This window comes from Zootermopsis nevadensis, unplaced genomic scaffold (assembly GCF_977971745.1).
Source record: "Zootermopsis nevadensis isolate Lab colony 2312 unplaced genomic scaffold, Znev_1.0 Znev_ptg000027l, whole genome shotgun sequence".
Lineage (NCBI taxonomy): Eukaryota > Metazoa > Arthropoda > Insecta > Blattodea > Termopsidae > Zootermopsis > Zootermopsis nevadensis.
In genome coordinates, this window is record NW_028259159.1 from 1,877,095 (window position 1) to 1,889,154 (window position 12,060).

The following is a 12,060-nucleotide window of genomic DNA, read 5'->3' on the forward strand; positions in this document are numbered from 1 at the left end:
ACACAATCATATACGTAAATAAAAACCACAAACACAGTCAAATTATTCATCTACGCCTCTGTTATGTTTCCAACATATAAATAATAATTTTGTTTATATCTTGACTAGATGGGAAACTGTTATTGTTTATCTGTGATTTGCTTCTATAAATATCCATCAGTGTTTTGATTACAATATTTTCATCATTATGCTCTGTTCACTACAATGTAAACGAAAAGAACTAACGACTTGATATGATGATTATGGGCTGTGAAATGTAGGAGACTGGAGAGAAGAGATTGCCATTTTAAGGTACTGGTAACTGCAGTGAAAAACTGAGGAAATTAACCAAAACGTAATTACGAAAGCTTGATTAATGGCGCTCGATGTGTCTCTCTGGTGGTATGTGGATCACAGTTTGGGGCTTAATACTGTGGACAATTGTACGTGATGGAACGCAGAATACGAGGCCTTATATATTGCGTAATGTGTTTAAAGTGTAAACCGTTTCCTATGGAAGAAGAATAGAATCCACTGGTCTGTTAAATACTCCCATCCTCAGTTCTCAGAATGGACAGTTCGCATAGAGCGCTTCATCAGTTCTACTCTCGCTTCGAAACAAAGGATATTTGTTACGCGTCGCGATGTTTTCAGGTAGATGTTTTGTAGCGCTCAGTATTTGTTGTACACTATAAAGTAATCTTTCAGGAGGAATTCAATAACAGTATTTCATAATGGAAGAGTTTCTTATAAGAAGGTACTGAAACGTTCCTACATTCAAGCAGTTAACGTACAGTGCTGGCATTTTGTTCCCTTACAACATAGTACATTATTGAATTGTTAGGCACAGTACTATAGCGCTATTATAATGTACATGCGTTAAAGCAACGGAACAGTGTAAGTTAGGTCGCTTCCCGTATACTAAGGCATTCATGGTGATGTTGGTCTTGAGGGGTGTAACGCTGTGTGGGCTTATATTTTGAGGGAAATTACAGCCTACATATTCAGGGCAAGTCAAAACAACGTTACAACACAGAAGATCAAGAATGACACATTCACAACTTTAAAAACCTCAAAAGAAATTCAAGTTCTGTGTTGTGTGTAAATCAGACCGTATATTCCGTAAAATAAACAAAGAAGGAACCGAAACTTCTGAAACTTCAAAAATTTCACGTGACAGTGGTGAAGGTTTATTCAGTTAATTCAATCAACATCGCTATTAAAAGGAGATGAAAATGTATGCAGTGTACTTAGACATACTAGGCGGATGTGTATACGCATATGTATGCATGTCCAAAATCCTCCCTCGGAACTTTGATATCAGTTACACACGGTCAGTCAATAAATTTGTACATTATTGTACAAAGCAACGTTACAAATCGCTTAACGATTTTGTCTGTCTGTCTCTTTGTGCGCTTGAAACAACTTTGCTCCGGTTAAACTGATTTTTGTAGAATATATTTTCGACCCGTACTCATATTTATTAACCATGTCATGAAATTCTAAATACTCTTTGAAACATGTCATGTCGAATGTCCACTGGACCGGAACGTTTTGTGTAAAAAACTGATGTATAAAATAAAAATAGATTTTTTTTTATCCTGTACATTTTATGTGCAGTGGAGAATATCTGGTTTCAATTTGTATTACCGGAACTGGCTATGCAGGCAGAGTGCGGTATAACCACTTGAGTTATCAGCGTTGCTTATCTCCTCACACTGCCAGTGTTTATTAACACCGAAGATGCCGTGTACATGCTTTAGATACACGGCACAACATTACAAAAGGAAGTGATCTTCATACTCGCTGCCGTGAGAACCTGATGTCTAAGCAGATGCTTTTCTGAAATGTAATAGAGGACGGCAAGGGTTTGATGCTAACCGCGTATACGCGAGGACATGGCGCGTAAATGAAAGATGTTCCTGCAAAATTAGATCCCGCTGATACAAAAAGACAAATTGAAGAAGTTTAGATTGGGATGAAGTCTACTTGCAGACTTTATGGGACGCGTTTAGGGACCACTGCTGTTCGTCTTTATATACTTTAATTACAAGATAGTTCTTGTAACTTCTCCTAACAAAGTAAAACAATTGCCAGAAAAACTTATACCGCGCCTTTGGGAGTTACCCGTCCCGTATAAGTTGAAGCAGTGTTCAGTTACTTCTGGTTGTTCATAAAATGATTTTTAAGTTTCGAAAAAGTAGTCTACGATTTTTTTTATTATTAACCGTAAATAAAAAAGCGAGAAAAACGTTGGGTTTAAAATTCTAGAGGAAGTACATGGTTTATCTAACTAATTAAATGCAACATAATACTTGGGAGAAGTTAATAGTCACTCAACTTGTCATTAAGTTTCCCAGTCTTTTACGTAGCCCAAAGGATCATTACTTCTTTTAAAAGAGCACGCCCTGGGCTCTGTTTAGAGCCAGATGAACCCATTTTATATCCTCATATACTACTGCTGTTCGTAGGCGACATAGATTAAATATTTTTAACAAAACTCTTCTTTATTTTTATGTTTCCAACGTAACTATTTCAATCTGTGGTTCGTCGAAATTAGTTTATGTTGTCAAAAGACGGCAGGGAAGGATTATTTATGCGCCTTCACTTACATTGGTTATAATGAGCATAAGAAACTAGTCTTAAAGTGCTATAGTCTTTTCGTATTATGGCGAGGATTAATAATTATTAGACTGATCTAGTAAATTCCCAGTGAGACTTTTCGATTTGTGAAAAAAAATCTGCTTAAACTTTGTCTACTTGCTTATATATATTTTGTTTTTATAAAGTATATTTAACCTGGGTTATTTTGTCAGAGAATTAAGCTCGACTGTCGATTTATTTTAAGAAGATTTAATTCTATCATAACACGTTCTGTGAGGAGATTAAAAGTCATTTTAATATTGTTATTTCAATTAGGGACATGTTAAAATAATTTTCAATATGAATATATTATGTTTTCAAATCTTTTGAATGCTGGGAAGCGTTTACATGTATTAATTTAAGGGCTTAGTGTCACAGTAAAAATTTACTTTCTCTCACTAAGCTAAGTTACGCTTTGTGTAGGAAGGATCAAGTGTTTCATGGGATTACATGTTATATATAGTACTGTGTAACTCGATAAAACAACTTAATAATGTTTAAAGAGCGTAGTGGGACAGCTTTACTTAGAAAAGATATATTAAATTCTTGCATTTGCTTTACAAGTTACATTTCCTTGCATTATTAAATGTTAGTTGATACTTAAATAACATCACAGTGACTAGTTTCACATTTTGGAATACTTGTTGTAAAACTGTGTATCATCCTCGTATCGATCATACAATCCACATGACCAGAGACCATTAATAACAAAAGATGCCTTAAACAATAATCTTGTTTTATTTTCCAGGGAAAAATAAATTGGTGACACTGGAATATTTAATTATTGAAGTAACTGGCTACGTACTACAAGACCCAGTATCCAGGCGAGCTAATAATAACGCGTGATTCCTGGTGTTGTTAAAACATTCAATCTAATTACTGTACACTAGACTACGAGATCTTAACTGAAATCCAGTTCTCATAATTTATAGTGATTCTTGCATCAGTCTCGATTTTCGTAGCATAGTTTTGAAAGGCTGAAATAAATATCTTTCCTAACGGAACAGTGAGTTATGAGCAATGAAATCATGATTCATGATCTGACTGACGATATTCTGAAATGAAATTTGCCTTAGACGGCATTCGCATAAATTTTACACTTTAATTCACTTTAGACGGTTGAAGGAAATGAATATCCTTTCCGATTATATCCATCATGAATAAAACATTTGTACTTCAGTTTTCCAGAGAACATTTAAATATGTACTAAGCTACTTCGAATCTCTTCCTTTCTCAGTTTCCGGGAAACCTTTGCCTTATAGATAAAAATTTCCCTAGTGAATTAACTACACGGTGCAGGGTTTTACTTCGAAAGTTGGCATTACTTAACAGATCAAGGAATTCTCTGTTTGTTTGGTACCAGGATATTCAGTTCTGTTGAATACTGAATTATATGAAGTGGTGGTTAATGTCTCTGTTGACATATTTGTTGAAATATTTGTTTCGTCAGTTATTATCATCATTATTGGCAACCTCATGAAATGATATGTTTAGCCAGTTCAGGCACAAATTTTCTTCTCAAGATACCATCCCAGCTCTATTAAAATGTAAGTGCAAAACTTCTCCATCGTAATGTCACTGTCTTTCATGTTCATATTAACGTAGAATTCTTGAGATCTGAAAATGTTTATCTCCCCCATGAGTTCGATACAATTTCATAGATGTTATAGTATTCTTATATTGTTATAGCTTAGCATTCAGTTCGTGTATCTAGCATTCTCTGCTTAGCCGCTATAGCCTTTCTGCCTACAGCAAGAGAATAGAGAAATACGTGCATCTCAGCTGCTCTTAATCTTCCTTTCTACAGAGTCTGTGAATATGGACGTGGCTTTGTCCGAAAACGTAGATGTGGTAGTTCCATTACCGGACTTCTCAGTTGTCTACTGGTCATGTGTAGAATATATAACGACTCAGAAATTTCAAAGAAGCTTGTTTTGTCTAGGTTAAAGTTTCACATTTCTGAAACCATCTCTTATGGAGACAGTATTAACTGACTAAACTAATGGACTAACCAATTTCTTATAATTATATAGATGGATGTTTTTTAAGTTCAAATTAGTCTGACTTTCTATTCGCCTTTCAGTATTCAGTTAAATTCTTCTTTAAAGAGACAGTACTTGTATTCCCAGACAGAATGTTACATCGAGGTGTTTTTCTTATTACTTGAGGCGGTTTTGAGATTGTGTGGATGGTTTATGCTCCACAGATTATTCCTATTACTTTGTCACGCTACATGAAATATTGAAATGTTACCACAATTATTCTTTAATTTATATAACCAACGTTCCCGAAAAGTCGCATCATTCTGCCGAAAAGCATAATGACCTTAAATTTAAAGACAATATTGCCGAACGTAATTTATTTTAAACAGAAAATCATATACAAAGTTTGTTGGTCTCTTGTAAATTTTATGAAAATTATATTAACTATTTAAATACAACATGGACTGCAATTATTAGATGCAAAATTACCCAGATTTTAATACTTATGCTTTTAATTGAGTGGTTCGATCAGTTAAATGTTATACATATCCAGGCGTAAACAATTGGTATCATTTTTTCTACTATAAAACCGAGTGGCCTAGTGAAAGTCACCTTGTCGCGGATATTTTCCAAACGTTTTAGGCACTATAGTCACAGGCTCACGTAATACAAAATACTGGGAATTTTGTATGCATCAGTTTTTGTCAAATAATAATTAGAAAATGACGACATTCTTATTTCTCTCATTTATTTGCTTCCCTGTTTACTCTTTCCTTCCAATCATAATTGTTCTGTTTTAATTTGCTCCATTTCTTTGTTTCTTCTTTCCTTTCTCAATATCTTCTTTCTTTTCTTTCTTCATTGGAATGTTTGCATTCATTAAGGGGGAGTCTTCTCGTACATAAGCTCCTGTATTTTGCTATTCTACGTCAATCACTGACGTAACTCCATTTATTAATCAAGTCATTCGTATCTCCCTAAAATTAGTTCCAGGGCTAATATTTAATTTCCAAACTTACTCTAACTTTTCTCTCAAAGTGTTAATCAAGGTGTTCATTTGAAACTTTAGAACGTAGATTCTATAGTTGGCTGTTGAAAAGATTGGTAAGAGATGGCTGGAGTATTTTAGCGTGCTTATTTTGTTAATATAACATAATATACGTGTCGACCTTAAGGCTTCAATGATTACTTTAAGCGATACTACTAGTGTTTAATATGCTGTCCTTTATAAATGTACCTTTAAATGGAAACGCTTTAAATTTAAGCGTGGCTTGTCTTCCCACCCATACATCCCCGATTTATCACCAATAACGATCCTATACCACTTGGAGCTTCGTGTTCAGGTATTGATAAAGCGTTAATAAAAGAACAACAAATTAACAGAGTTTGGCAATATCGACTTCCGCTTCCCTTCTCATAATATTATTTATTATCACACTTCCACAGGAATGGTGGACGTTAGTCAGCTGAACCTCTGTGTTGTATATTCCTGTACATTTAAGTTCAAAATAATTCTTCTCTTCGAAAATACTTAACAAATTAAATTTTTTTAGTATCATACGAAAATATTTTCATTTAGTGAATTCGTTTATAACATTTTAATTGGCATTTATGAAAGTTTTCCATGACAGATTATTACGTTGAATGAAACACAGATTGATGAGAGATATTCTATATAAGAGGAGTATCAAAGGTTTACATGTGGTGAAAGGAGTTCAATTATATCACGTTTAAATTAAAAATTAATCCAAACGATTTGTAGTACCAGCTCACTACTTCAGTCCATTTTACCTGACGTCTGAGGTATCTAGTTCGTATGTTGCGAACTCACACTCCCAACATAAAATTAATAGTGCGTCGCGATGCAAAAATGAAATGGCAAATACATATTAGCACTCGGTCTTTACACGGAAGGTATCTCTTCCAACTTCAGGGTTTAATTTAACGCAGATGGGAATGTCAGTCGTTTGTATAGGAGAATAGCCAACGAGAGTGCAGAATAAGATACAGGAAATTGAATGGCGACTGAGAAATCATGAAAATGTCGAATTCGTGAAACCGTTCACATTTGCATAGACATTCAAGACGGACCACGAGCCGAACCCGAGTAGTGTAGACGCAGGACAAATAAGGAGCAGGTAAACATAAGCCATAACTTTTATTTTAATTTTATGCCCTTAATCAGTTATCTTGCTTACCTGGTCAGAAAATAAGTCCTATCTTATACCTTCAATTTACCAACAGGGATAAACCTAGCCCACCCATGCTATATGTAAAACCTAATATACACTCCTTCATTTAATCTTCTTAATACTGTTATATACAGTGTGAAGTTATGAAATTTGGATTCTCTCTCCCTAGCCACTGATGCGAGATTTGAATTTAGAACGTAACGATACTGTAGCCAGAAACGTCATTTACTTTTCGAGAGATCACTAAAATCGGTCTTCCTGACTTGAGTTGTTTTATTAGTTCACCAGTCTCCAGGTAAATATAACAACTTTTTCCTTCGATCTCTCTTTTAATTTCATTCTGTTATTTCACAGTCTACGCTATAATCCTATCCACTAAAAACATGCTACCGAAAATAAATACAAAAATAACAGTAGGGATTTTCTGGTGTTTGAACTTTTTATAGGATCTAAACATGTAATATATTTCAGGATATTTTTGAATAAAATAAACGCAAATCCTATAAAACTGTTTAAGAGGCCTTGAAATTGGTATCAATCAAAAAATTAGATGCTCTACATACAATATAATACACAATAATTGCTACGCGAGGTTAATTGCTATGATGACTGAGTGTGCCATTCGATAAGGGGTTTCCAACAAGCACTCTTGTGTTTGTACACAGCAGCTAATGTATATTTTTTTATAGATTTAAACCGTTTCAGAATGTAAATCGTAAACAAAACTGTTCAAAAATTACTGCTACTTTGATGACGATATATTAATAATTATATTAGTAATAATAGTTTACTATATTTCAGGTGAGTGCAGAGCATGTTATAAAAAAACTGTATGTACTTTCATGAGTGTAGCTGTCAGCAACACAGCTTATTAAGTTAAATGCAAATTTTCAAATATATGTAGTATTTTATAGTTTTCTCTGGTATACATAATTTATTCCATGGGTGAGTGTCTTTTGTTCAATAAAGCATTGATGACGGCGAAATGACAGAAATGCTTACGCAGAATAAATGACGTGTATGGCAGATGAAATTTTAGTTTACATTTTAAGAATGAATTATTATGATGAACATTTGATTGGTACAAAGTTCCCAGTAGTCTCTTACCAATGCATTTTTACTGTATGTTGATGCTATAGAACTTGTATAGCTGTGACAGTGTTTTAAATAATCTGAGTATTAATCCAATGTATCGATAGAGAAACTTTGCAACTGGCTTCGATATCAATGAGCGAATTCAATATATGGAAAATATCCACAATTTCTACCATTAGTTATAAATGAAATTTTCATAATTAATATTATTACAATGGCTCGGCCAGTTATCACAGCAGCGTCCCATTTTGTTTGTATTTGGGAAGGACTAGGTTTGAATATCAGTCGGGAACCAGAAATTGGGCTACATTGCTGGTCTAATAATTTACTCGGGATCTACTTGGTTTTCTTCTTAAAATGTCAGAAGGATTACTAAATGCCGGAGTTTTATTCTGTACTGCTGTTCTTCAGGCAAAACTTCAGGACTTGAAAAAGTCGAAAGTTTTGTGCAAGTATTCTTCTTCCGTCACATTCTACAACACGGGATAATTAAAAAAAAATTAAAAATTACACACAGTGAATTTACTACGTCTATATAAATTCGCTGGCTAATAGGGGTAATCGTTAAAAATTCTAAGTTTACTAACTAGAGAGTGCATTCACCGGCGAGTAGTTAATAAACTAACCTAATGTAATTGACATTATGAATCAAAGCTGAATGGATTGAATTTATTTTGAACCTTGCCCTTTAACGTGGACGTGACCTACAGTTTGTTCTGTACGATGGAACTAAAGCTCCGGTCACCGGGGGCATTGAGATTCGGACGACATGCTTGAGTAAGATTGTTTTCAAGGCTTATTTTGTGTTATGGGAAGGAACCAGTGTTGGCTTCGCCTCACTAGACACTGGCCTAGGTTAAGTAGAATAGACTGATGTAAGAAGTAGCTCGAAGAGAATTGGCCGACTGCTTCTTGATTTCAGATTACTGGGTGTCTTCTGGGAAACTTCGATTCTCAAGTAACCATTTTAAATAGACGTTAGAATACAATACCATATTCTTCACAAGATAAACATTTCAGACCTTACTTATTTTCGAAAATACAATGACTTGGAAAACGAAGTACTTACTACATTGTTTAAAACGCAAAAAATATGGTAATATTCTCGGATTATAAAATTGTTTACGTCAAGGAAATTGCGTTAAGACCCGGAGAAAAAGTGCGCCCTTTATTGAACAGGTTTATATAAATCCAAAATCTACCGAAATATTTCGGAATTATCAGAAATGCGTACGCATTAACTGTCCGATAACCCATTGAAGCTGAAGCCCATCTAAATACTATATAAATATTCAGTCTCTGCCTCGTAGAAAACTCAACGCTTCTCTATTACGTAGATAAATTAATTAATATTGTTTAGATAATAATCGCTGTTTATTTTGAGGATCATACGAAACCCATTTATAAACTTTGTGGGCAGTACGACAATGTATTAAATTCCGTATTGAAAAAATAATCGTAGCTCAACTAGTCTAGAAAGTACCGCTTTCTATGAATCTGAAATTTTATTACCGTGTTTACAGGGGTCCGTCATTACTCTCCATCCTGAGCCAGATATATTTAACAAACCCTGATCGTACTTCTTTAAAATCAATTATAATATTATCTTCCACCTCCTAGGTCTTCCAAGTGGTGGTTGTGGTATTTCAGAGGGGAAAAGTTTCGCTTTCCTGCCCTCGGTGTCTGCTGTCACTGAACATGCTACTAGAAGTTTTCTTGACGAAATATCTTCGCATTTGCACTTTTGCCTGGCCTCCATCTCTCATCACGACTTCACAGCTTTTAAAATAACGAGTTTTATAAAAACCAGAGTGCATGGACTGCCTTCTCGTTCAATTAGAAAAATTGCAAGAAAACGTTTCTATAGTAACTTTTCGTATGAACAAGGCCCCATTACAAATTAGAGTCATATCAAACGCAGACATAAGGCAAAACGTAAAAGTAAAGAGCTTTTTAGTAATTAGTCTAGCTCGAATTTTTAAGGGCCTTGGTTCAATAAGCATTTGTGGTGTTTGCTCAGTTCTTCGAAGCCAATGCCAGAATATTAGCTTATAAAGTAGTTCACATTCAGTACCTTTATAATTTTAAGACTGTTTACTAAATATTATTAGTATTCTTAAACAAAGAAGGTCGTGGTTGGTCAGTGATGTAACATGCTTGACAAAAATGTGAAATTCAGACATTATTGTCAAAAAATCTATAGACATACTTTTGAGGTATAAGCGTAGATGTAAACAAAATATTAAAATTTAACTTAAATAAATGCGGCACGAGGATATAAACTGGATTTATCTAGCTCAGAATTGGACACAGTGGCTGGTTGTTTTTGACACGGTAATGAACTTTCCTGTGCCACAAAAGGCTGGGAATTCGTTGACTACCTGAAAGACTATTAGCTTCTCAGGAGGGACTCTGTTCCATGGAGTTGTTTCGCAGCTTTGCCATCCTTTCCATTTCAATTTCAATCCCGATGCGCCGGTTCGCTTATAAGTTTTGATGATTGTTGTTACTTTGAAGTGTTAATAGAGTGCTTTAGCTGTCACTGGCTCTGACATAAACTCGATATGACACAGGATATATTATAATAAATGAATGTATGCAACAGAAATGACGTACTGGCAGAGGAACTCAAAAGAGAGACGTGAAGCAAATTGGCGTATTTATTACTTGAACTTTAATAGAAAATTTTAAGAGATATGAAGTGCCTGTTTGATCTTCTGTATGCTGTACATTCTTGTTGCTAAACTTTATTATCAATATTTGTATACTATGGTTATTGCTTCCACTAACTAATCTTAACAAGAATTCGTTTAAAGAAAGGTAACTCATATTTTTACATACTGTTGCTTTATATTACCAGTCTGCTGTTTAACATGGTATCAGTATTTAATAAGTGTTATAATTATTTTTGCAACCCAGTTACTACTATATCAAAATCACACCAAGTTATTTTCTTCCGAGACACTTAAATGTCTTACAAGGCTGTTATTTATATTGAAGTTACATCACGTGGATAATTCTTGTATGTAACTTCCTCGTATCTTACTCTTATGGTACAGTCAGGACTATCATGTACCATACACATCTAATGTTAAAACTATATTATCTTAACCCTGTTTCTAGGGCATTACTTATTTATTTGTTAGTGCCAGCATATGCATACAGATATGTTCTATCAAAATTTCCTTTCATATCACGTTATGTAATGTATTAACTAGAAGATCTGAGAATTTACAAATTTTACCTTTTTTTAGATGCTTCTCTTCTTTGGTGAGAATAACTGAAAATCTATTATTACTTACTTATGCAATTTAGTGATCGATTTGTTTGCATAACTTCCATTACAACAGATATCAAGTACGGTTAATGTACCAGATCTAGGTCTAACATTAAAGTTTTACGTTCTCTGCATGTTTATAATTTTTAGTTATAAAAAATATATCATCTTAATATGTAGATACGTATTTCCATATATAATATCTAATTATTTGATTCCATATCGACAATGAAATGGAAATTAAATGTAGACTTCCCACGGCCGGCATGTCGACGTTTTGTATTCTGCAAACGTAAGACCTAAACAGAAGTTGCAAATATTAAGAAAATGCGTTATCACACAAAATTCTAGAACTCTATATCAAATTGCGAAAGTGTTTCTCCCACATCTGACGTCTGTGCGTTCGCCATGATATTATTGATAACATAAAAGTAGGCTTTTCAAAGGAGGGTTTTTCCTCTAGTGGCACAATAAAGTTTCACGAAAATTAGCTAACTGGTTCAAACGTTATGAAGTATGGATACTGGCATGATACTTGAAGTCTGTTATTCGAAACCTAGAAAAGAAGACTAAAACAAATAAACAACGTCAGTCCGTATTGTTACATGAAGTTTCTTACAGCAAGCCAGAGATGGAGACAAAAAAACTTATAATTCACTTTACGATCATACATTTGTTGGAAGTTTTCTAATTTATAAAATGTTGGTTTACAGAAGTTAAACTAAACGAACAGTCACTTCCTTCACATCCTTTCCTATTCCATTAGACACAGAGCCTTTCCTTGCTAGTGATCGCTTTTAAGTCAATTAAACTTTAAGGGTATATTAGATTAAATGTTTTCCAGTCACGTAAGCTTGGCCTCATTTATGTTTTGTATAAGTTTACGAGCTCT

At 34.2% G+C, this 12,060-nt stretch overlaps 1 protein-coding gene across 1 annotated transcript in view; it reads left to right on the forward strand.

Annotated features, from left to right (window-relative positions):
• Nucleotides 1–3,962: 3,962 nt before the first annotated feature.
• Nucleotides 3,963–12,060, forward strand: part of LOC110828504 (neuropeptide Y receptor type 2) — a 98,288-nt gene continuing 90,190 nt past the window's right edge. Inside the window, exon 1 of the mRNA XM_087356621.1 lies at nt 3,963–4,169. Within this exon, the coding sequence (XP_087212747.1) occupies nt 4,168–4,169 (2 nt within the window). The 5' untranslated portion in view covers nt 3,963–4,167. The remainder of the gene's footprint in view (nt 4,170–12,060) is intronic.